Source organism: Epinephelus fuscoguttatus, linkage group LG14, assembly GCF_011397635.1.
Source record: "Epinephelus fuscoguttatus linkage group LG14, E.fuscoguttatus.final_Chr_v1".
In the NCBI taxonomy this organism is placed as follows: Eukaryota; Metazoa; Chordata; class Actinopteri; order Perciformes; family Serranidae; genus Epinephelus; species Epinephelus fuscoguttatus.
Window position 1 is genome coordinate 20,548,152 of NC_064765.1, and position 27,307 is coordinate 20,575,458.

General features: G+C 40.5%; 1 protein-coding gene across 1 annotated transcript in view; it reads right to left on the minus strand.

Moving 5' to 3' along the window:
• Positions 1–27,307, minus strand: part of mboat2a (membrane bound O-acyltransferase domain containing 2a) — a 69,928-nt gene that overhangs the window by 17,137 nt on the left and 25,484 nt on the right. Inside the window, exons 2-4 of the mRNA XM_049596559.1 lie at positions 18,948–19,093; positions 9,873–9,950; positions 747–842 (exon numbers count right to left, since the gene is read on the minus strand). Of these exons, the coding sequence (XP_049452516.1) occupies positions 747–842; positions 9,873–9,950; positions 18,948–19,093 (320 nt within the window). The remainder of the gene's footprint in view (positions 1–746; positions 843–9,872; positions 9,951–18,947; positions 19,094–27,307) is intronic.

Genomic DNA, 27,307 nt, shown 5'->3' on the forward strand with positions numbered 1-27,307 from the left:
CCAATTGGCCTGGCGTGCATACTACAGCGTTTTAGAGAAACCGTTGTCGTCTAAACAGGGCCTAAACATTCCTGCAGGTGATTACTGTTACCATTTCATCTCGTTTCATATGAAGCAGCCTACTTCATTTATGGTTCTGATGATGTTGCTCATAATTAGCTTTGTGCTATCAGTTATCCAGACAGGAAATGTTAGGGTCAGTCAAGCCAGTTAATGTAAAAATATCCTGAATAAGTTGAACTGGCTTTGTAATACAGGCCTCTGGTCTTCCACTAAAATTAGAGGGACATTTTTGACTATCTGACTATCTATAAGGGTCACAGTGACGTTAAGGAAAATGTGAATCTGACATTTTTAAGAAAAAAAAAGAGGAATGAAAGATGTAGTAGAAATCTCTGCCCTCGCAGAGGCAGTATGGGTTTGCATTGGGTTGCTTAGCAACTAGCCACCCCCACCCTGCTGAGAGTGCAGGCTGTCTGCTTGAATTGTCAGACAGTCTGGAGGAGTGGGAACCAACCACAAGAGTCGCTATCGACGTTCTCCTGCGGACACAGCAGTGTGACACGCTCTTGTTTCTGTTTAGCTTACACTGGTTTAGTCATATGCAATATTCCCCCAACTCTTACTGGGAACTTCTTGTTTTTGGCTTTGTACTCCATATAGCATTCAGAATAAAGATCAGAGGTGGTTTTTTGGTTCTTAATCAAACACAAAAAAGATTATTAAGAGCTTTTAGTGTGGCTTACCCTGTAAAATCTGCAGAGTACATGCCATAGTCGAACACGTAGACTCGTGTGATCTGACACAATATCAGGTAGCCGAGCGTCACAATGAAGCAGTACCTGTGCAGAGAAAGGAAGGAAAAGAGAAATTAATCTCTAAGGTGATATGGAGCTTTTCAGGTGGAGCATCTTAATGCACATATTGTGAATGTTTTACTTTAGAGTTGTTAGTCCATCCCTTTGCTCTCATATCTGCTGCATAGTAAAGACTTTTTTCCAGTACAGTACTGTACAAAGGACAGTGGCCTCTGCACCAGTGCGTAGCTATGGAAAGGGTAAGAGGGTCAAAAAGTGGACAAAAGAGCAAAGGAGGCTCCAGTAATGATTCAGGATCAGTGGTTGAAGACAGAGGACAACACAACCTTTCAACTGAAGACCAAAGCCAGAGAGCAGCACTAAAGCCTGTTGTGTTGTACAAAGCTGTTGCAGAGTCAGCCCAAGTCAAAGCTAGCGAGCTAGCATTCCTCTGCTGCCAACAATAAGAGGATTGTGCTGCTCTGAGGAGGAACACAACACACCAGCGAGAGCGAGGCTGCACTGCTGATAAGACACAACAGGACCTTTTGATTCTGAGAGCCTACTGTAGCTGCAGTCCAAGACGCAGCCAAGAAGACATCATCTGATATCCACTGCCAAGCGTTTAGAACACAATATAAAGTAAACAACACAGACTTTTGCAACATGAAATATTTTCAGACCTGAGAGTTAAGAGTTGTGCATTTGTATCCAACCCACATTTGGCCTGTTTTTCAGTGTACAGAATATGTTTTAAGAATCTTGCTTACATGAGAGACGACATGGATTTTTACAAAGGCCTCCATATTCTGAATCAAGCCCTGCAGCAACAGGGCTCATTTAAATGTACTGCATGGATACACCGAGTAATACTAGTTATTAAAAGGTGTGTTTTATGGTGAGTAATTTAGTTTTGTAACAAAGGGGTTTTATAGCACTTTCTGCTTCAAGATTTAGATTAACCACTGTACATATCTTATCCTTCATATTGTATTCTTCTTATTATTCTAGATCTGTTAACATCAGACAAGGGGACTACTGATGAAAGCTAGCTTTTCAGCTAACTTTCAGCATAGACATTTGTTTAAATGTGGGTTAATGTACATTATCCCTTCTTAAAAAATACCGGGAACATAGAGAAAGAGAGGGGGTACTACATGCAACAAAGGTCCACAGACGTTTTAAGTATGTGTTCTGCGTATTAACCATTAGGGTTCTAGGGCAACTCCTCTTGGAGCTTTCTGTATAGGACCCCCTAAGTGTTGTTTAGCTAACACTTTCCACTATTGCCTATTGCCTTCCAGAAACAACAGAAGACCTGCCCATAAACTCGGGCTCAATCCCAATACACCCTTTAGCCCTTAACTCCACGTCTTATGCGCTCACATCTAGGGGAAGGGTGTCCCATTTCATGTTGGGATAGAGGGGTATGGTGAAGTGTAGGGGGTACATGGTTCTCCAAACAGAGGTTTTTCAAAAACACACACCGAGTGTTATTGGAAATCATTGGCGAGATGGTTGCAAGAGATGTCAGTGAAGATTCTCAGTCATCAAGTTCATGGTAATCCTCAGTGCTATATCATAGGAGAGTGGACTTGTTTGAGTTTCTTGAAGACCTTTCACCTCTCATCCAAGAGGCTTCTTCAGTTCTGGCTGAAGGAGGCTTTTCAGACATTCTTCAGAACTGAAGAAGCCTCTTGGATGAGAGGTGAAATGTCTTTAACAAAGTCCAGTTGCCTACGATGAAGCACTTAAGATGGTTGCACGAGTAACAAAAAAACCCCACAAATGTATTTTCTTCTTTAATAAACATGTAAAAAATGCAATAATCATCATATTATCTTAGTTTCATTTTGTTTCAATGTAGTACACCCCTTTCTTTTAAACAAGCATTAAAAAAATGCTAGCAATATGCTGATGACTTGGTAGCTAACTAGCTAGCTAGCCAAGGTTAAATGGTTATTGCTGATTTGTGCATGACAGTCTTGCGTTTTGACATATTTCCATGTCCTATTCCCAACTTTTGGTGGCATATGATGCCTGAAATTTAATTGAAGTCCAGCAGGAAGGTTGCTGCACCTCTAATGTCAGTGTGGCTTGGCAGGAAAGGAACATGAGTTGCTTACGTTAGCACACCGCTAGAGGCCTGGAAGTGAAGCAGTGTTCTTTTTTATTTGATGACTTGTATGATTGATCAATAGTGCGAAACCCTATCTCCATCAGACAAAAGAGACAAAAGACCATTTTAGCCATGGTTGTGCATCCTTACGTTAACGTTATCAACGACTACATGTTGACATATCAGGGTCTTGAAGGGTTGTCCTGCTCCATAGGGGAAGATTTCAATCACTATACCGTATAACTCTGCAGGGTAAAGGGGCACTCCAAATCAAGGGGTAAAGGTAAAAATAAGAATGTGGATATTGTTATTTAAAAGGGAATAACAGTAACATAAGTGCATAGTGACCTGAGTGGGAATCAAAGTCAAAAGCTTCACAGTATCCTCACAGGTTTGACCCAAGGAACTAGAATTCACTGTAACACATTTAAAACCTACAAGGCAAAATATATAGTAAGTTATTTCCCTGCTCACTGTGTGTGTGTTATACACTGTAGAAAGAAACACCTGAGCAAGTATCCTGCCTGTAGAGTAAGATAAGTTGTCTTGTTACTCTTGCTCACAACAGCATTTTACCTAAGTTGACATTTTCTTGAAGCTGGTGACAATATCCTGCTGCAGACCACTCTAGCAACGTCAAGATAAAATGAACAGGTTTGTATGTGTATTAAAAACAACAGAAGAGGTACCTCAGGCATGTATTTTACTGGCTTCAACACAAAGACTGAAGATGCTCCACACGAGACTACATATCTTATCACAGACATTTTAGCAGCGTGAGAAACTACTAACATTTTGAATCCTTAGCAACACCCCTGTTTCACCAAGATCAGCTTGCTCCACTGGCAGCACACTCCTGCAGCCATGAGTGGTGATATGAGCTATATGTGTTGCAGCAGCTATATTTGCAGCGCCACCAGGGATCCTGTCTTTATCCTCCTCTGATTTGTGTTTGTGTAATTCACAGCTCAGAGGGGGGTGTTTCATTTCCACTCAAGGCATCGGATGGAGCTTGGGACTAAAGTAGGCTGGCCTCCTGCTGTGGGACAGCGGCAGACTGGTCAATATGGAGACAAGGAGCCACACAGGAGCCGCAGGTATGGATACACACTGCATATGGGAGCGATGAAAACGAAAAAAACAGGCTATAAATAAATGTCTGAACACTGCAAGACCTCTCTCTGAGGTTGTGTACACATAGTAAATGCCTCCAGGCACACTTCATGCTTGCTCAGATGCATACAGGGATCCAGAGGAAATTTCCATCTGTTCAGCATGCGACTGTGAGTCAGTAATTTGCACGCTTATCACCGTCAGGTTCACAGTCATGCTTTCACACCAAAACTAATATGAATTTCAATTAAATTGCACGCTTATGTTACAGATAGAATGACAGTTCTCCTTTTCATCTTTAACTCAGGTCCTCCTGGCGATAAGTTGGGTAGTAGAGTGGTTTCATGGGTAGGCAGACCATCCTTGACAGCTTTAAATCAGTGTAAGCACCAACCACTGGGCAAATGCAGGTAACTTGTTGCCAGAGAATCTGCTACTTTGTTAACAGGGAAAATGCTCAACAGAAAGATATGTTTAGTGAGGTTAGTGTATGACTGGATAGGGCTACACGCCCACACGTTACTGTATAAACCACACATGCTCACTTATTAATGTCGTCTGAAGAAAATGACAGCGGATGTGCTCAGAGCACACAGGTGCTTCCAGACCACGGAGAGTGATTAAAAAAACATTGCAATGGTGAAAGTTTCCGTTCCCCAAGCTGAATATTCTCTGTATGAATTGAAATGAAGTATATGTTTGCACGTAGGCTGGCGCATCCATTTATGCACGTGTATGTGTACAGTTGGGGCGGCAGTAGCTCAGTCCATAGGGACCTGGGTTGGGAACCTGAGGGTCGCCTGTTCAAGTCCCTGTCCGGACCAAATATGGAGCGTGGACTGGTGGCTGGAGAGGTCTAGATTGATATATCAATTCAGTGATCAGCGATCCAATGTCATTGATGCAAAGTCAAAACATCGATCCATATGATACATATGGTATATATAGGCTTTTATTTTGAAAGTCTGTGTCACCGTCAAACAGCAACAGGCAGATGGCAAGCAGCGAAGAGACAGATGATGAGGATAACGTTATTTAATCAGGAATAAATAAGCAGTGTCAACAGACAGAGCACATGCCATACATAAACAATGCTGTTACAAGATAAAGCACAACGTAACGTTTCGTCTAAAAAACGTGCATGCAGGCTGAAATTCACCTGTGCTGTTCTGTCAGTAGACGCAGTGGCTTTAATCAAAGGTAAGTAAGAAAAATAATAACGTTACAAGTCAATTTGTTAAGCTATGGGTAGAGTAAAAAAAGTCCACTAGCCGCTAGGCTAATTTATGCAATGTAAACATGCTTAAGCTATCTCGAGGCAATTGAATCGAACGCAACTGGACTTAGTTTTGTCTTAGAAGATGTTTCACCTCTTATCCAAGAGGCTTCATCAGTTCATGCTTGTCTGACTCGGCTGAACTAGTCAATTGCCTTGAGATAACTATGACCTGGATAAATGAGAATATCCACAGGCATGCTTAAGCTAATAATGTGTGACTAGCAAATAACAACTGCTTTGTCTACAAACCTTGACAGTTTAAATTCAATATTATACTTTTGTTAAACAATGTTGTTGTTTTATGGCTTTTGGGAGAAGTTTGCCTTCAGGGTTTTAAGTCCTGAAGTTTTATGTAAAAGATGGAGAAAGCCCAGAAGGCTAACTTATGTCATGTGCTGTTTTATGCGTGTTAGTAGAGTCAGTTTAAAGTCAACTTTACTGCACTGAGTATCTATGTGTTGATTTTATCTTTTATGGCCAAAAGCACAAAAGAAAGGGATGGCAGCTTCTTCTGTAGCTGATGGTGTTAAATGGGCAGATAACATCATCTCTTATCGATTGGAGGCCTCTGAATCGCATCGAATCTAATGGTATGGTGGCAGACTTGTCATATTGTTGTCGAAAGAATCAATATAATATCCTATCGTGATGAAACTGGTGATTTACACCTCTAGTGTACAGGAGCCTCCCACCTCAAAAAATTAGGGTTTCCTCAAAACCTACAGTGTAATTCAAACAGTGGAATTTACCATGCATGTCTTGGTTTTTGTGTAAATATCTAGAATATCGAATGTCATCATTCTTGACATTGACTGACAAAAGTTATTCCTTCATTAAGCACATAGATTTCCCAAGCAGCAGATAAAATTTCTGAGAGGCTAAACTACAACAAATTTAATTTCAAACCCAAGCCTTTGCGCTGGCAAGTGTCTGCTCTGCTTTAGTGTTCTTAAGCTGTAAGCTGTATGGTTAAAGGGAGGCTGAGAAATATCAGCATGAAGATGTCTCAACTATCTGCATAATGCTTCCTTCCTCCAGTCAAACTCAGTCGACCCCCACTGCTCCAGGTAGTCAAAGACATATGTACATACTGTAGCAACCTTTGCTTAATATGAGGTTTCAAACCTGTGGGTCAGAGCCCACGCAAGAGGTCACAAGATACATCCGAGGGGTCACAAGATGACTAAGAGGAAGAGAGATGAAAAAGACTAATTTCTGGTTCACATAATTGAGTTTGTTTTTCAGTCTTTCATCTAATTTCTGCTTTATTTCTTTGTGAATCACTGTCTATTTTTACCTTGTCAGTGAATTTGACAAAGCAGAAAAACTACCTCTTTGATCAAACTGGTTATAACCGGTAGACAAGAGGCGAGGGAGTGCAAATTGACAATGATTCATAATAAGGGTCAGAAGCCAACAAAAACTGAAAACCACTGACCTAGAAAAAAACTTGCCATGTTGTAAATTTGCTTCACCAATAGAGTATGCTTTAAGAGATGATAGAGCACAAAGATGACTTGAAAAGACTATATTTACATCCAGCTTGATAGCTTGTCTTATTTCTTTAACAGTCTGAGTTATTAGAATTTTGTTACGGTTCCTCTTCAGTATCCATTAAAGAGGGCACTTGCATTACTGTCACTGTCACTGTCACTGTCGCTTCTTCTTTGGTTACACCATATCGAACGATTTCACAGTTCTCCCCCCTTCGTCAATCAGCAGGAAGTGCTGTGTTCACTAGGTAAGCGTCTCGAATGTTCCCTGTCTGCTCAACACATCCAACAGGCGGACTGTCAAAGAGAGCGAGAGGAGTGGTAGAGGGGGAAAGTGTGAGCGATCCAGAGCTACATGGGAGTAGAATAGTATGTAACATGATGCCTCGCTGCAAAACAAAGTGGTCAGTCTATAGCCACACTAAGCTGAGCTCACATTCACAGCCTTTCCCACAGTCCAGGAAAAGCTTTTAGCAACTCCGCTGTCACACACTGCGCTGCACTCACTGTACACTCCCCCCCCATGGGTCTGGTATCTGAGTGGGAGAACAACAAATAGAGAACACAAGTCCTGCCACAGCGCACTTGTATGGGGAGTGGTGTTCTGTTCAGGGCGTGACCCCAAAGTACAGCAAGAAAGTCTCATAGTGAGAGCTGATTTTAGATAGATAGATAGATAGATAGATAGATAGATAGATAGATAGATAGATAGATAAAAGTGCATATTTTCAGCCTGATACTGATTCATTCGATCTCTTCTTTGCTGTACTATCATAAGCAAAGGTCCAGTGTGTAAGATTTAGGGCCATTCACAGGCAGAAATGGTATTTAATACTCTGACATCACCTAAAATCACCTAAAAATAAGAATTGTTGTGTTTGTTTTACCTTATAATAAGCATTAATATATCCACATAACAAGCAGGTCTTCTTTCACAGAGTCTGCCATGTTGTTCTACAGTAGCCCAGAACAGACAAACTAAACACTGGCTCTAGATAAGGCCATTTGCATGTTTGCATTTTCGCATCAGCCACAGTAGTTCTCCTACATGCAACCTGCGACCTCGCCGCTAGATGGCACTAAATCCTACATGCTGGACCTTTAAAGGTATAGTGTGTAGGATTTAGGGGGATATATTGGCAGAAATAGAATATAATAAGTATGTTTTTTGTGTATAATCACCTAAAAAAATAAGATTTTTGTTTGTGTTACCATAGAATGAGCTGTTTATATCTACATAGGGAGAGGGTCCTCGTTTATTGAGCTTGCCATGTTCACCGCCATGTTTCTATAGTAGCCCTACATTAGCATGTGGTGGCTGAGCCGCTCGTCTACAATGCACCAAACAGTGTCAGAGAAACATTCATTTGTAACATGAAACTGCGTTATCCAGTGTCTTAACCACCAGTTATAATCATCTGGGGTCTCATTTTTACAAGTGTGTGTAGGATCCATACTAAAAATGTATGTACAGACGAAAGCCAAAAATGGCATGCTCCAAAACACATCTGACAATATCTACAATCAGGCTTCCACCTCACCATCTGCATCGCCAATATCCCCTTTCTAAAATGTTCATAAGCATGGGTCAAAGTTTCTCCCATCAAGTTTGTTTTTATAGATCACAACTTTAGCGTGGGAAGTGTTGTATGCCTCTTTCAGGCCTCGTTTTGTGCATACACAGTGTTTATAAGTGAGACCCCTGGTCCGTTCCCAAAACCTCTGTGGATAATTCAGCTCCCGGTAAAAACCTCCTGAACAATAAACACTGAAAGAATCCTAACTGGGAGAAGTTTCAGCTGGTTGCAATGTGCTATCCTCACTGCTATATGCCACTAAATCCCCCTAAATCTTACACACTGTCACTTTAATACTGTAAAAATATAAAAAAGGAGGTATGGCTGACTGGGAGATGGAAACCACAGTGAGTCACATTCCCTTAAATATAAATATACATAAGCATACAACCCCCCCACGACATGCAACCAACTCAACTGTAGTTAAAAGAGCAAAGGCCATGGGTTAAACATTAGGAGGGCTTGTACACTCAGTCGCCAAACAGCCCAGGGTCCCAGTTAAATCACGACCTGCTGCTGAGGTAACAATTCATTTGTTATGCAAAAACTCCAGGCAGTAGTTTCAACGCCCTCTGCAAACATATGAGCATGTCAGTGCGTCCTGCTTCTATGGTTCTCCTCCTCTCTGCCCCCTGAGCTGCACTTTCATCCAAGGGAGTGGGGGACATGGTGAACTTTATCCCTGAATGCAATGGAGGTGTGTTGGTTTGGTTTGGGTGACCACACCCAAAGCCACAGCTTTTTGTCAGTTTTATAAGAGCTACAGTAACAGGGAGCGGCTTATCTGCCCACTCACACAAGGGACAGAACACCAGGCTAAAAGCACATTAATAGGGCGTTACACTTCAAGGAATAATGTGATGTAAACCACTGCTATATGCTGAAAGGCCATATTGTAGTCCGGATAAAAACGTCCTGTGTGTGTTAGGTCACTGTCATTAGGTGTTGAGTCACTTCTGTCTGAGGGCGGTCACTACAGTGATTAATGCTTTGTTACTATCTATTTAAAAAGCTCTCCCCAGAGGCAATATCTACTGTTTACACCTGCACTAGTAACCTTGAATTCTGGTAAAAATAACATCAAAGACAATGTGTGTGTGTGTGTGTGTGTGTGTGTGTGTGTGTGTGTGTGTATGTGTGTGTCTTGATGAGCCATGGTCACAGATGGGAGCCCAGGGGGTAGAATCTTCGTCATCGTGACCCAGGCTCAGATGCCTCAAAAACACAAGACAAAGGAATGAAGACGGCAGCCGTAGTTAACTGATATGACGCATTTTCATCATCTAACATCTCATCTGAGATTTCTAACAAGACTTTTCGTTCACTGGCTTTGACAAATGTCTTTTTTGTGCTTCCACTTGCACTTTTGAGGTTTACAAATATGGGAAATGGAGTGTTTCACAATTCTGTGTAATTCTGACACTTCCAGGAATCATGAGGCCAAATAACCTTGTGCAGATTAAATCAACTTTTGCACTTGATTTGTGCACTTACTTGTGCATATGCTCCAGGCCAGCGAAGACCATCACACTGTAGGAAAGACCACTCTGTACCAGGAAATGGAGGGAATACCTGCGGAGAGACACATACCACAAATGACTTTATTGATCTCATATCCATCTTTTAATGTTCTCTTGGTTTCTTGGTTCGTTAGGGTTGTGTATTGGCAAGATCTGACAAGTATCACGACTAAAAGAGTTGGTGGTACGACCTTTAGGACTGCCTGTTTCATAGGTCTGTCCTTTAGAAATATGTTACCTTGTCAAATGGCTGATGGTTAAATACAGCACTGCTATCTAGTTGTCGGGTCTTTAAACACAACCCAAAAAAAATAACCAATGCCATGAATATTTTCGTACACCCCTTTCAGGACATTCTTTTTACAAGACTACATCAGATGAGATTTGCCCTCTGCATCACCATCCACATCCTGCTTTGTCATCCTGTACAGTCATTAGGAAGAGGAAACAACAGCACATCATTACGAAACCACAGTCACACCATCAGCCATGTGAAGTCCGACCTGTGTAACCAGTAATGTGTCATCTGCCATCACAAGGCAGATCACTAATAATCACCATGACCTTATGTTCTCAATCGATTTTCATGCCTTCCAGCTGCAATGTTCCTAGTCTCGCCACCAGACAATCAGAGATCTCCGCCTTCTAATAGTCTGGGGACACTCCTTTCTAAAGTGTGTTTAACACACCGGCAAAAACGGCCGGCAACAAAGCAACGCCTCTTGCATTTTTGAAAAGAACACGCCGTCTCGGAAATGTGTGCTCCCCCTTTTTTGTCCACAAGGAAACAAACACACAGAGAGTTTGAAAATGGATGCCGAGAGATTTAACTCTGTTTCATCAAACGTGTTCTCATCTGTGAAGAAAATATTTTTTCCAGTGGATGTCTTAGTTACAACATGATTGAGCTAACTGGAGTAGTTTCATGTCGTATCCGACAACGGGAGGCTTTTAACAGATGACGTCTTGATGTTAGCTTTGCTGCTAGTGTTAGCTGTCCCTGTCAACTGATGCTTTCTAGACATCGTGATTTCCCAAAACTGAATAAATACCACACATAGCAACACAAAACTGCTTTGCTAGTTCAATCATGTTGTAACTAAGATATCCGCCGGAAAAGATATTTTTTTCACGGACTGTTTAGTGAGTTATTACCTATTACAGACACTGCTAACGGCTAACAGGGCTAACAGCTAACGGTTAGCCCAGCTAAACGTGCACACAGAAATAGTAATGTTTGTTCAATCATTGTGTTTATAGACTTTACAAACATCGGATTAGTCTAAACGGTGATACAGTGATGTGAAAAATGTGATACACAGGCTATATATATAGCTAAAAGCTCTGCTGGTTTTCTACCCGGACTATAGAGGCAATCGCCTTGTTGTTTACAAGGCGATTGCCTCTATAGTCCGGCCGGACGGATGAGTCATGGCCTTGTAAAAGATTATGTTTGTTTCTTTTAGTTGGTGAGAATGTGTCGCCGCAAACGCGACAAACATCCACTAACTTTGACCGAGTTTTCTGCGAGCACGGCTGAGCCATTTTGTTCTGCTATACGTGTTTCTAGTCAGACTATGTTTACAAGCACAAGAGTTCAGCGAGCCACCAAAGGACCGCCCTGCAGATTTACTACTGGTTCTGCAACGTAGAGAGTGTTTTTTAAACTCTGAAATTGTATCCGCCCATCTGAACACAAAATCAGGGAGAAAGTCATCAGTCTTTAGTTAAGCAAAGCGTCTAAAGACTGACTTGTGAGTCTACAATGTTCCTTACATCCCATCATCACAGTGACTTGTGCATGGATGTGTGTGTGTGTGTGCTGATCAAACTCTTGACTTGTGTCCACCTCCGCTAACACACATTTCAACAGCGGCAGCAGCTACCAGATGGGTCTTTGAAGGGCACAGTGTGTGATTCTACCGACGTCAGGCCCTCCAGGAGAAGAGAGATGCCACACTGTGTTAGGAGTGAGTCAACAAAGAGGGCAAGGGCATCGGGGGGTTGGCAGGGAACAAGAGAGCACGAGCTGGGCGAATCAAATGAACTGCTCAACAAATAAAGGGGTTAGGAATTTTTTATATTTTGTATTTAACCTTTGTTAACAGGTAATCTCATTGGGACAGGGGGTCTCAATCTCCAGAGAGACCTGGTCAGATACCGATATTGTAAATGCTCCCAATACTGATGAAAATGCTCAATTGGGTAACAGCGAGGATGCCATATTCACTAATCCACTCTGGAATTTAACCATGTTGATGTCAGATATCCTCGGAACACTGCAGTCAAGAGACTTATATATATCACTTAAAATTGCCTCTGATAAATTACCATTGTAGTTTTCCAACAAACCTTTTTCTGTGCGATCGAATCAGAGGCTGTGTTGCTGTGTATGTAACTGCGCTGATCCCTGAGGCTAAGCCCAACGGACAAGTGTGACATTCACCCCATCCTAGTATCAGTAGATCTGTTTGGGCAGCAACCGAAATAACGAGTAGAATATCCTCAGTGTAATAAACAATGTGTAGATTATCCTTAGTGCAACAGATAAGTATTATGTAATATAGGGCTGCCCCCTCAAAGTTGACCAAATGTTAGTCGACCAGAAAGGTCATTAGTCCGCAAGATTTCTTTGGTCACTTAGTTGCAGAAAAAACGTGAAACTGCGGCTTGTCAAAGTAAATCAAAACCTATATGACTGGACTGTGTAGGCATTTAATTTGAAAGTACAGACACAGCAACTTCAGATGCAACCTGCTGCTGCACTCTTGAAAGCTGGCACAGGAAAAGGCACAAGAGTAACGCTCAGAGCCCGACCTCACGTTTCCAGGAGGTTAAATACGTGGCATATATACGGCCTCTAATTTCCAGGGCTGGTACCTGTGGTTATTCCACAGGCTAGTTAATAACATGTCGGGCAGGAAATATAAAGTGTGAGATCATTTTGAGAAGGTGAAGGACGAACCCAAGGTGATATGTAAACTCATCTTCATTGGTCGACTACAAACATGACGTATCATCTGAAACATGTCAGTAGCTACATGCCCATTAGCCACTTAGCACAATCATTACTACTTTGCCTACAGCGTCATTAAACAGGCGGCTCGCTCAGTGTGTGACGTGCACTTGTAGATAAAATATAGGCCTATATTAATGAAGGTTCATTAGTACGGTTTTGTATTTCTCTGTAATGTAGCACAGTGTTAACAATGTTACTGATGCTATTCTTTCTCACACCTTAAACTCAAACCATTGAGTTGCCCCACTCAAAGATATGATGATATGATAGTTGATTTTCTTGACATGGAAATGGGTTAGTAGTATACAGCTGTTCAATAGTTTTTGTTTTTCTTTACACAATGGCAAAGAATCAGTATTGGGAAAGTAAAAATTGGTATAGGAACATCTTTGGTAAGAGTGCAGGATTAAAAAGATATGTGGAGACATTGTTAACATCTGACCTGTTAGCCTCTGATGTATCAAACAAACATGTCTGCAAAAGCCAAAATAAGCTCAGTCCCTTTTGACAAACATGTTTGTTTCAGCTGTTCAATTGTTTTCTCCAGTGACATTCAGAAACAAGCTCGTGCGTCTGGCAGAGAGGGAATTCATCCGAAAATAAACCAACACTCTGCAGCATCTGCGAGACAGATCCTCTAGGGCTGCAACCAGGTGCCCTCTAAGAAAGAACAGTGTGTGTGTGCAACAAAGTCTTAAAATATTACACATGTGTGTGTGAATGAAATGGTGCATATGCAGTGTGTGCATAGATGCATTCATGCATTTCACACAGGCGAGCTGCACTGGCAGAAGCTGTCAGGAACAATATAAACAATTAACAGTTACTGTGACCTTATGTGGTTGAGAAGTTTATCAAATAATTACATCTCTCCTTTGAATCATTAATTTACACCTCTGCATCATTATATGGTTTGGTGTTATAAGATCAGAACTTTAAAGTGATAAGGACACTATTAATCCTGTAATTAGTGCCTAACAGAAGATACTTAGCTTGCAACACTGCGCCAAGCACAATAAATACCACATACTACCTTTGTGAAATGTATCTGCGTATAGATATTTAAAGGAGCTTGTGCTCTTATAATCCCTGCGGTGCATAAAACTCTTTGGCAGGCTTTCACAGACACATTGATTGATTGTTTGGCCCATTTGGACAAAGAGGCTATTGAGATGAATGGTACTTTAAATAAATAAAATTGATGTCAGATTGATCTGACATCAGGTTAGCAGGTCCATCACAAGAGTCCTGAACTGTGTGAATAATACACATATATTTTTTTATTTCACATCTGTTATGTTGGAAACGTGTGATTCGTTGGGATGGGTTTGTGTTTAACAGTGAAGAACAGTATGTCTGTTCTTCCTGATGCAAAGAATCTTTTCACAATACTTGTTTTGTTGCTCAATAAACTGGAAACACCCATTCATGCCTTAGGGAATACAATACAACCGTTGTACTTGTGTTGTCTGACTAATTATATGTTGAGTTCCTTATTTTTCATGCTGGTTTTTAAGGTGTGGTGATATAGCCGATAAGTTCTGACATCTCCACTGCTACTGTACACATCTTTTACCTCCACTTGTTACTCACTTTTCTACAGATTTATGAATGAATAAGGTAAGGAGAAAGGCATTGTATACCTTTATAATCAGCATCTGAAACATTCACATTTACACTATAGCAAATCAGCAGCCTAATATATCGCAGTGAATATTTTTTAATGAACTAAATCATTTGAAACGTATGGAAACATGCTAATATCAACTCACATTAGGGGAAGACAAACCTCTTTTTCATGTAAATTTTAAACAAAAACAGATTTTTATTACTATGAATAGGGATGCACGATATATATCAGGCCAATAAATTATCGTCCGATAATGGGACAGTCCGATAAATAGCGCCGATAATACGAACACAGTGGGTGACGGTACATGGACCTTTAAATTTGGTTTGGGAGTCGGCAAATAACACAGAGAAGAAGAAAAACAACTGTGACATGCTGTCTAGAGGTCAAAACATGTCGCGATGTGTCTTTCACAGTTCCAGATGAAGACAACAGGATTGCGCTGAGGGTCTGATCTCTGACCGTCCAACAGGTTAGACACAGCACCAATGGACCATCTGTTGCATCCCTAATTATGATAGACATTAGTGTGGACACAATATTGTAATTTTTAACTTTGATACAACACCCTGAAAAACATCAATAATCAATACCATTTTCAATACCAAAGGGAAAAAAATGATATTCAGGGCAGTAGAATGTAATTTTTTTATTAAAAGTTAATGATAAAAAGGCTATAACATGACAGCAATGAATTTTTTCCTGGTTGGTAGAAGAGAACAGCAGAAGATTCATTTTGCAGCACTTAAAAGCAGCAGTTAAAATCCCCTTTACTGATTCTGTTGTTAATGGTAACTAGGGTTGAGCCGAATACTAGGAAACAGATAATGTAATTTTTACAAGTATGAGTTTCATACGAGTAAAATGTGTCATTCTCTGTACTTGTGATAAAGGAAAATCATCATTTGGGTAGCTGTGTTTCATCTGTTACTTGTGATGAAAAAATGTATCCACCCATTTTCATCTGCTTATCCGGGGCCAGGTCGTGGGGGGAGCAGGCCAAGCAAAGCACCCCAGATATCCCTCTCCCCAGCAACGTTTTCCAGCTCTTCCTGGAGAGCCTTGAGAGGCCAGATGAGATATGTAATCCCTCCAACATGTTCTGAGTCTGCCCTGGGGCCTCCTACCAGTGGGATGTGCTCGAAACACCTCTAACGGGAGGTGCCCAAGAAGCATCCTGATCAGACTGCCAAACCACCTGAACTGACCCCTTTCGACGTGAAGGATCAGCCACTCTACTCCAAGCTCCATCCGGATATCGGAGCTCCTTACCCCATCTTTAAGGCTGGGCCCAGCCACCCCATGGAGGAACCTGATTTCAGCACCTTTGTATCCATGATCTCATTCTTTTGGTCACTACCCAGGGCTCATGGTCATGGGTCATGGTCACAAAAATGATCTAAAGCTCAATTCTGAGGCTGCTCTATGAATACTTTTCTCATAGCTAATAAATATGGCGACTTCTGATTAATCCATATACATTCCAGGCTTAAAATAACAACTTCCAATGAGGCCAAACCCACTTTGAATTTAAACCCCACCCCCTTCTGGCATAAACTTCGATTATGGTACAGCCAGACATCCAGATACAGTCAGTGTGGTTTAATACGACAGGTAACAGAGTTTTGAGGCAGCAAAACAAACACCTGTCTTGTTAATAAAGGAATCACATTGTAATTGAAACTACTTCAAATATTCAGAATCAGTATGTACCAATAAATCAAAATTTGATAATGCTAACAGACATCAGTTCATGCTTTGGTTAAGAAATATGAGTCACTTCTGTGCGACACCATGATGCCGTGCTTTAACTAGAAGGTAGTCTTTGCATCATCTCTCCCAGCCACAACAAACAACATGATCCAACCACAGCTCAGTGTCAGCTGCATCAAGTACACGACCTGTCTGTCAGTGAGGGGATGAGATAAAACCCTATCACCTGCTACTCCATGACCAGGTAACATTTCACCTGGTTAGCATCTTTCCACTAGCTGGATGTCTGGCTAATGTTTCGTAGGTTTGCCGTCCTGTACAAACACACACACACACAAACACACACACACACACACACACACACACACACACACACACATACACAAACATGCAGCAGCACTTAGAGAGGCACTCTGCCAGAGGTACAGTGGGTTGTCTATTACAGGGCAATAGCTTTATAATTGGATATCCGTTACTGTCCGATCGACCCATTTGCTTTGGCGAGGATGAAGAGAATGAGGATGGGGTGAGGGAGAATGAGGAGGGGAAGGGCGGCGAGGGGAGCGGCAGAAACCAGAGGGGAGGAGGAGGAGGATGGCAGACAAGTTGCAAACAAGGAAAAGGGTGTAGGACAGTGACAGGAGAACAAATGCAGAATAATAAACTGCAAACTCAGGGAAGTGACTGATACTGTAGGAGCGGAACAATGACTGCAACACTTTTCACACACACACACATATATATATATATATATATACATATTCTATCCCCCAAATTACCAACAAATCATAGATAAAAGTGTGTGAATAATGTCAGTGAGTCATTTCAGACTAATTGATTACTGCCTTATAAATAATTGACACTGAAATTTTAAGTAGTCTATTAAGCACTTAATGAAATTCACATTAAATGGTACAATAAGCCAAACTGTTAAGTCATGATTCTCCTTCATTATCTTGTGTCATTATCCTGTTTAAATGTGATATTATGAACGCAATATGCCTGGAAATGTATCTTTTATTTGACAAATTTGTATGTTCATTTCCTTATAATTCACATTTTCTGCTCAGGTAACATTTAATTATTACACAATGTGCAGTCAGTTTTCTATCCAAATCAAATCAACAGGAGCTCTCACCAGCAGTCAGTCCTTCCAACAGATAAAGGACATGATACACCAAGTTGACAATCGGCCGTCGGTCAGTGTTTGTCACCCTAGTTTTTGCGGTTTATCCCACACTGCTGGTATTAGTCGGCTCTTGTCTGTGCAGGGTGCTGAAGTATGAATAGGTGTCTGAGCCAGTGGAGTCGTTAGTGAGTAAAATCATTCAACTCAGTGCACGAGAAGTGAAACAGAAGTGAGGAAAGCAAACAACTAAAGTAGAGAAGGCATGAGATCAAAATAAACTTGTTATATTAGGTATGTTCACTTTTATTAGCTGTTTGAGCTGTATGAGCTCTTTAACATAAATCGTTCATACTTGTTTGAGTCGCTGTTCCCTCGCACACGGTAAATATGCTTTGTTCTTCCAAAATCAGGATGTGTTGGTAATGTGCAAACTGGCTAACTAGTGTCTTGAATCTATACTGTTGGTCTACTGTTTTCCTTTTTTAATGACAAATACAAACTAACGCCACCTACTGGTATGGAGAGTTTATTACTCTGACGCAGGCGCAGAACGTATGTGCTAGTTGGCTGTTGGCTGTAGCCTTTGTGGTGTGTTCATGTGCAACTTTTATGCCAAAATAAAGGCAATGTGAGCAAAGCAACAAACAAGTTCTTTGACATCCGTTTGGTGTGTTCACACATTGAGCATGTTAGCATTTTGCCAAAGCTAGCAAGCAGGGGGAAACATCGGGGCAACAGCCGATTCAGGAAGACCAAACTGAGTGCAAATATGGTATTAACTATTCAGTCTCTTCAAATTTTGCCTTCCTGTTCATGATCATATATCAGCAATCTTTATGCAGTGCAGTCACAAAATCTGTTGTTTGCTATGAGGTTGTGACACTTTGTCAAACAGAAGGACCTACATGTATGAAAATCAATTTCATTTAATCTGCCCATTTCTTGATTAATGAACTGTTTTGTGAAATAAAAACTGAAAAATGCCCATTATAATTTCCCAGAGCTCGAGGCTATGTATAGAAAATGCTATTTTTTATCTGACAAACACTTCAAAACCCCCAAATACTCAGTTTACCATCATAGACAGTATCACAGAGAAGAGCTTCAAACCCTAACATATGAGAAGATGGGACGAACAACATGTTTGGCATAGCTGCTTCATTAACTCCCTAAAAGTTTATCAAATAATTTATGATTAACTTTCAGTCAGCTAACTCATTAATCGACATTCACACTCTAAGAAATGTAGAAAGCAGAAGAGGGTTCTTCATTACACTTCATTGTATAACATTTCCTTTCATTACATAACATGACATTTCAAATACCAATAACTGAACCATGAGATTAGCAACATCCTTTCAAACAACCCAGCAGCATAGTAATGTTTTTACAATAGCATGGAATTGGTACACGGCCACAGTCCACTGTCCAAATGATCCCACTACAATAATACTGTAGGAAGAATATCTGAGAAAGGAAGGAAGGAAGGAAGGAGCTAAGTATGAAAGGACAGTGATGACAAGAAAAGAACTGCGGGATAAACAGAGGAGTGACTCACCAGCCAAAGCAGAAGAGAGCCAAGTAGAAGCCCAGCAGAGTGGCCACCACATGTCTGATAAAAGGACTGGTCTTACTGGGGTGGAGGTAGATCCGAAACCACACGGCCATCAGCAGGGCGAACAACTGGCATGCCACAAAGTTAACCTGCACGGAGAGACACAAGAACAGTGTTACTGATGTAGGACATCAGGATGAGTCTGAAAAGACTGATAGCTGGACCTGGGCCTATGCCAAGTCTGGGATTAGAGCGATATTATGGCAGATGAATTAAAACTAAGAAATACAGTAATGTATTTGGAGAGAGGGAACCACGAATTGTAGAAATACAGATGATATTAGCAGAACAGATGCCAGTTGCATGTTTCCTGAATCACTAGAGATGCACCATTTGGATTTTCTTTCTTTTTAAGAACTATAATTTACAGCATACACAAACATATTTAGTACTTTTCAAAGCCACTGGAAACTTGGCTTCAAATAGTAAAAAAGTATATATAATATTAAAGATGAATGTCTCATTAATCCACCAAAATCAGTGTGAAAGTAAATGTCCATAGTTATTTAATTGTGGGAGCGTGATCACATCCCATTTGATTGACAGCTTCCCTTCAGCTCAGGTAACGTTACCTTTTTATTTTACTTTCAGTCACTAGAATTTAAACATTTTGCTGCAACACAATAAACTGGCATATCTATCAGATGGACCCGATTTTGTAAGAAAGCTAACGCGACTTACCAGCAAACTAGGTTGGACCAATCAACTCTGTGTTTTTATTTACTATACCACACTGAGTATGGCGCTAATAGTTTTGGCATTTACCATTCATTGAAACAATTAGCATTAGCTTTTTTTTACGTGAAACTTCTGCAAAACTACCCCAGCAGTCTGCTAGTAATCTTGACTGGTTACCTAACTAGCAGACTCACCTAACTAGTAGACCACCCAAATTTGTTTTTTTTTTTTTTTTTGGTTACACCTCCCAGACTAGAAGCTAAGTGTAGCATCTTCCAACCACTTACATAAAAGGATTAACTTTGCTACACTACACACTTTAAGTGGTGTACCCCAGTCTGCTAGCTAGCTTTAACAGTAGCTTTCAAACCACATGTAGCATGCATGGGAATGAAATACAACTTTTGAGAATGGGTTGCAGCAGCTCTGGCGATAGTCAGTTACTTTCTGTGCTGTTGTCTGCGACATGAACTATCGTGCACCGCATGGATGTAAATTTGATCGGCTCAGGGTTGGCTATATCTGAGACTGACCGGCCAAGCAGCGGTCACGGCCCATCAAAAATCAAGCAATTCCTGTCATCAGCTGATTGATCCGTGCATCTCTAATTATCACTGAGAATTACTTGAAATGACCACCACTTTAAAACTGTTGCATGAAAGGGGCTGAATATTGAATCCAAGGAGAAAGTAAGGCATACAGGTTGTTATCCAGAGGGATACAGGTTCTAATTGCACATAAAAGCTTAATCAGGAATACAAGTTCTGTGTAGAGGATCATACACTGAGCTCATTTACAGCATGAAAAAACACTATCCGACACTACTCAGGTAATTTTCTAAGTGCCGTTAAATTCATCATTGCTGCCCCACAATGATAACACGCCATGACAAATACTGACATGCATATTTGTGATAAATACATGGACTATACTGAGAGTATTTTCCCCAAATTAATAAATAATACTTAGTCATGTAACGATATGTCGAATTTCGCGGTGTCGCGATAAAATAAATTCTTGATCGTGGGAATGCCACGGTAGTTATATAGCTGCGTTCTCCTACAGAGCCGGTAATATGACTGTGCAACTACATTCCCCATAATCCTTTGCATGCAACTGCGCGTGCAGCTCAGCATCTCAGCCTCCGACTCTGACCCGTGCGTGACTGGAGGAAACAGCGAATAAAAGTAAGGAGATTGATTGTTCTTCTCTGTGGATTTTCTCCGCGACCGTTCGTCATAGCAAGAAGCCACACATATCACGGAAAACAGCGGAATCGTGGCTTTCTGACAAGACCGACACTTGTCGGTAGTCCAACGTTTTCACAGCGAAAAAAAAATGATAAAGTTACACCAAAATTATATATAACAAAGCTTGCATACAGCTTTGCACACACATTACTTTTGGATGGATTACTCGCGAATGCAGGGTCGCACAGAAATGCCACGCATATCACATGAAAGCGCAGGACCAGAACTTTCCTCTCCTCATCTCCTGTTCTGAGAAAGTGTTAGGGTCTCCTTGATGTCAAGATTGTCAACCTGGTGTGAACAAACTGAGTGAATGTGTGTTTTTGAGTTATTCCATGACTTCCAGGGAAATGGCTGGGCTTTATTTATTTTGGTTTTCTTTTACACACATCTCTACCCACCTCTCTCTCTATGTATCTGTGAGTGAAGGGTTGTGTGTTATTGAGTTTACATTATTTCTAATTTGTTAATTGTGTTGTTGTTGCAGGGTCTGATTGTTCTAAGTTCTGTATATTCGATGAATATTAAGACTACTCTATCCTCATAATTTGATGTCATTCAGATGACTTTCTAGTAACAGTACTACACTACTTTTGTTCAGAGTAGGTTAAAAAATACTGATTGATTACATTTTCATATTCTGTCACTATAGTTTTAATTGACATGACTTTGTTATGGCACTTTAATGTCTGCCTGCCTAGCAGTAACAGGGGGGAAATGAAAGCACATGTTCAACTGTGTGTTGATTTGTTTGTGATACGCTTAAGTTAAAAATAACCTGCTGTACAGTGTACATGCACTATTTTTGAATAAAATAGCTATTTTTAACAATAAATTTTCTCTTTTTTTCCCCTTGTATAAATATCGTGATATATATCGTATCATGGACTCTTTATCGTGATAATATCGTATCGTGAGTTTCTGGTATTGTTACATCCTTAATAATGCTACAAAGTACTCTGTGGCTGTTTGTGTTGTGAGATGATATTGAGATATTAACATTGTATTGTCAGATGGACAAGAGGAGAGAGCAGTGTGATGGCAACATATCCTTCAAATGTCAGTAATTTTCCTTTAAACCTTTGTTATGTTGAAGTTTGTTTTATCATTTAGTCATGTAAGAACTTGTGGATTTAATGTATAGCATTATGCATTATGCCATTACCGCACAAATCACGACTACTAGCATAATTCACACAATACATTCAGATAGCACTACTAAATAGCAAACTCACTTTATGGTGGACTTTATAATGAGTAGTGGGTGATTACAGACGCAGCCTTGGTACATGGGCTATAATATGCAACACTGCTACTGTATAGATACCAACCCTTTCTATTAGTACACGTTTTATCGTGTTATATTTGTATATAGATGATTTTGTTGAGAAAATACACTCTGTCCGACTGGTCCTAGCAAAGCTACGTTTGAGACCTTTTTTCATCTCCTAATGTCTCCAAATGGCAGAGCAAAGAGGCTTTATTCCAGACAGCAGTGAGATTGACTGGATCCATTGAGGGGACAACAATGGAAACCTCTCTGTTTGATTACTAACACTTTATCTCCAATCACCCTGAGCCACACAGAGTAAGACAGAATAGAGGGGCATATATATTAAGTCCTTTTGATCTGACTGGAGCGTGTTATCTAAGGCTCTCTGATTAAACCAGCATCATGACCACGGTGAGCCTACCTTTCTATAGACAGTCTTGTTCAATTATCAGTCGCTGTTACTATTACTGTACCTATTACTGCAGGTAACACACAGTGTTGTATTTGTGTACATGTCTGCATATGTTCTTCCAGCCCATAAACAGTGATGACTCAGGGATGATGTTGGATATGTCTTGCTATTAAGGATCTACAGTATGTTTCCCCGTGGGGTTGGGCTATTCGTCACTCTCATCATCACAGTACACACACTCATACACATAAGCACAAAGTAAAAGCTTCCACATTGATTCTACTACTCTCTATGTCAGCCCCTCTGTCTTCATTCTCCCTCTACAAATGAAGCCAACACAGGAGAGCCAAAAACTGCAGTTCCTCGAACGGCCACTTGAGGCTGGCTCCAACAGTGGGTCAGTCCTCGCAGATACCCATGTTAACATGCAAAATTTTACAGCAGAAATAAGCATGTTTACAGAAGGAACACACCAATTTATCGGCCGCATATTGGTATCGGCTAAAAAGCAGGACTCGAAAAATAACTCATCGTACTGGGGACAATAATAAATGTGTCTGGAACAAACCAAGATCTTACTGGGACATCGTTGAGATGAAAGCAGGCAGTAAACTCACCATCAAAGTGTCAGAGGGTGCAAAATATTGTCTTTCTGATAATGCTACATAGTCGGCAGGAGGGCGCGCTAATTAGCGTTAGCTGTTACGGCTGAAACGAACAGCTAACGGAGGTTGCACTGAGTTACATTATGAGGTGTTCAAGCTCTCTTCAGTAAAAATGAGAATTGGGCCAAGGTAAATTATCATGTTCTCATGATGTGTTCAAATGCAGTCTTGTAAAATGTAGTTTTTGGCGAGGAACTTGAATAAAACCGGTTGTTTTAAAAAAAAAAATTGCAATATGGAAGTAATAAATAGTAATATAGATTATAAAATTAAAAATAAAATAAATGAAATATAAAAAAAATAAAAATAAGTAAATGAATAATAATCTAAAACAATATGATAATATAAAACAAATAATAATATAAAATAATATACAGCAATTTAAACAGATGTTACAGAAATTCTATAGTAAAAAACTTTTGAATTAGTAATTTAAAAAGTTTTTCATGCAAAAGAAGGTTACATAAAGGGTTGTTTCATAAATTAAGGACTGAAGGACTTCATAACAGTGCAGTTGTGTTTTTATAATGAAGACTTTTTTTTGTTTCCCTAGAATAAGAGGGGGAATGAGTAACAACAAAAAATAAACAACAACAGAAGAAAAATATACACACACCAACAAGAAAAACACATTGGTATCTGTATCGGCTATCAGTCAAATTGTTGTTTTAAATATCAGTATATGTATCGGCCCAGAATTTCACAATCGGTGCATCCCTAGTTTACAGCCTATAACTAATTTGCCCTGTTCATGACGACATTTTATTACCGCATAATTAAGAACTTGGACACTCTGAGTGACAGGCTGACTGCCATCACCACAGCCTCCAGTCTTCTCGTCCAAATCTGGTCAATTCTATGTCCATTATTTTTATGCAGTCTATGCATAAAACACAAAGCTAATACATGTGATCACCATGGAAGCACTGTTTTTCCACTGCAATGACATCACCTCACATTTGTGGTCACACACAGTGAGTAACTGTGCATCTTCCTAAAACCCTGACTAAATTACAGAGTATTTCATGGCTGATTTCTAACAAAGGAGAAGCAGGAAATACAAACAGAAGACACATGACTAAGTAATAAAAACATTACACTAAACACTGCAAAAGGTGAAATGTACAACGCTCCATAAAGAACCCCTTGTGTTTGTTTGATGTCACGTTCAGCAATGCATGTCCGAAGGCACAATGGCTCGCTCATGTATATAGGTCATGTTAACAGATCCGTCTGGCCAGTAAGCAGTGAAAGGCTAGACACCGCGAGCACCATCCATTATCTATGGATCCTGCATGATTAATGAGAGAAAGAGAGAGAAAGGGATATAGCCTTAAGTCTCCACGACTAACAGATGTAGCAAGAAATCATCTGTGGCATTAGCCTGAGCGTATCATATCAGATGGCATTTGGCAGCAAATATTAGGGGTTCTGCATACATGAATACACAGACACACACACACACAAAGCATAGGAGCCTCAATTACAGGAGCCAAACTCTTTTGTTCTGGTATTGTCATGGCTGGTATTGTTTAAGAGAGGAAACCAGTTGGGACTAAAATGAGAATAATTAACAAACAATCCGGCGTAAAACAAAAGGCTGTGAGCAGGTCCTGATGCGACTGTCAGGACTAAACCAACAGCACACTGAAAGCAAACAAAGTCTAAGAAATCACAGCCCATTGTTTGTCATCAAGGTGTGTCATATTGCTCGGTATCTGAAAGCAAACTTTCCGTCATCTAGTTGGCTGTTATGGATCAAAAACAAACAACCCACCTATGTGCCAATAAATGTGTTTATTCAGACTGGCAGCTATCTCCATCGTTCAACCATGAATAATACAGCAAACAGGCCTAGTTTGAAATTTCCTCCCCCTCATGTGAAAAACTGAGTTGTGCTGATTCACTTTGGGCAATCTCTAGTGTAACAAATCTGGCAAAATCAGACCCAGGTTCGACTGCAAATCACCCCCTCCTCCTTTAAATCTGAGGTGCTAAAAATAAAATACGATGCCCTGGTAATGACAACGTGTCACATCAAATAGACCTCCTCTGGCTACCCCTTGTCATGCGAGCCTCTTTCTTCCAACAGCATTTACCCAAATCCACATCTTTGGATGTCATTTCATGCTTTGATTACTCCAAGCTGCTCTCTCAGAGAAGAGGACACTGCTAGTTGGTTGAATGAAAGGCTCACTCGCCAGCCCGTGCGCCTGCACACAGGAAGACCGACTGGCTCATTTGCAAACCAGCAAACACCCCGCGCTCATTACAGCCACTGATTTATCAATGTAAGCTGTGGAGGCAAAAAATAGCTGGTCAAATAGTGAGATGGTTACAGCATGAATCAAGCTCTCCTGTGCATATTCATGTGCAGCTGAGACATCAACAAACCAAAGACAAACATATCTTTCATAGTATGATGTCTGAGGAATGAGAAACAGAGCAGCACTGGAGCTGGACAAAATAAAACTTGTGTTTTTGCAATAGCCTGAGAGTAACAGAGTGTAAAATCAGCCCCTCCCTGGTTATCAACACATTGCTTTGTAAGGAAGGAATTTCATGTGGGAGACTGGAAGGGCGTGACAGAGGAACTGTATTGTTCGAGGCAACAGCAAAGTTGAGCTGTGGGTGAATATTTGAAAGTTGACCATGTGGCAAAAGCTCTGACCAAGCAATTTATCAACTGAGAATTAACAGTTCTCAAGATTTGCACTGAATATGAAGCATGAGAATGTAGTAGTTGACTTTTTTTTTTTTTAACAGTTACAAAATTACCTTTTTGTCCACTAGCTATATTTTACCAGCCACTCAATGCATTACCATTGTCTAATTGGCTGGTGAGTGATGCAAATCTACCAGCAACTTGCATATTTTAGCAGCATTTGGCTCGTGGATGGTGCTAATTTTGTACCCTGGTTTTAGACTTACCGCTCAGAGGGAACTCATTCAGCGGCTCCTCTGGCAGCAGCACAGTGTCTCTCCCTCTCCTCTCTCGCCATGCGCACACGGGAGTTGGTTTTGGCAAGAGAGTTTGTCATAAACCTTTGGTAATGTAAACCTATGTGACGCTAGGGGCTCCACAAAAAACTCCATATGTGATTGTGTGATAGTTGTGGTATCATAGCAGCCTGTCACAGGTTACAGCGTGATGATTAGAGGAGAAATGGCAGAGCATAAAGGTCCAGGTGGAAAAAACACAACTCAGTCATTTAGGATTTTGCTAAAAGAAGGAAATCACCTTTTGATATAGATCCCAGGGGACATTTTGCACCATAGAGTACTGGGTTTTAATTTTGAGTTTTGAGATCTGCATTCTGCACAATAAATGCTCTAAAAATACATTATATCTTTGCTTTTGTTGTTGTTTTTTTTATCAATTTAGCTTTGCTAAGGGACTACAAAACCCATTCAGAAACACTTCTATTATAACTTTTACACTTAAATTTATACCACGATATATATCGTTACCGTGAAGGGATTCGATATTCGATTTTGCAGCATAAATAATGTAGAATATAATAAAATAGTACCTGAAACTACATAAAGGCAGCTGGTTTCATGAAACCCTGAAGAGCACCCATCAACAGCTGATGTGGTAAAAATAATTATGACATGGAAACGACTGTGAAAACAGCAACTGAAGTCAATATGGACGGGGCAAACAACACACGTACTCAACATTACTTTAAAATGCTACCTCCCAAACATAAACTGCTTAATATTCAAGTAGCCAATCTGCGCTTGTTGTCAAGATTAGAACATAGACTGTATAGATAAAGGCATAGCTACCGTGACAACACCTACTGGTTTGTGGAATGCCATGTTAAACCCTAAAGTTTGGCATTTCAGCCATCGCCATCTTGGTTTTTTGGAGCCAGAAGTGACCATATTTGAGTCAAAGGTTGGATCCGTAGAGGAGCAAGGGATGGATTTGATGCATAGGCAGTGGTGATGCCTCGCAGACAGTCTTAAGCAACCCTTAAATATGCAAAACTCTGGGCCTTAAAATGTAAACACCACCT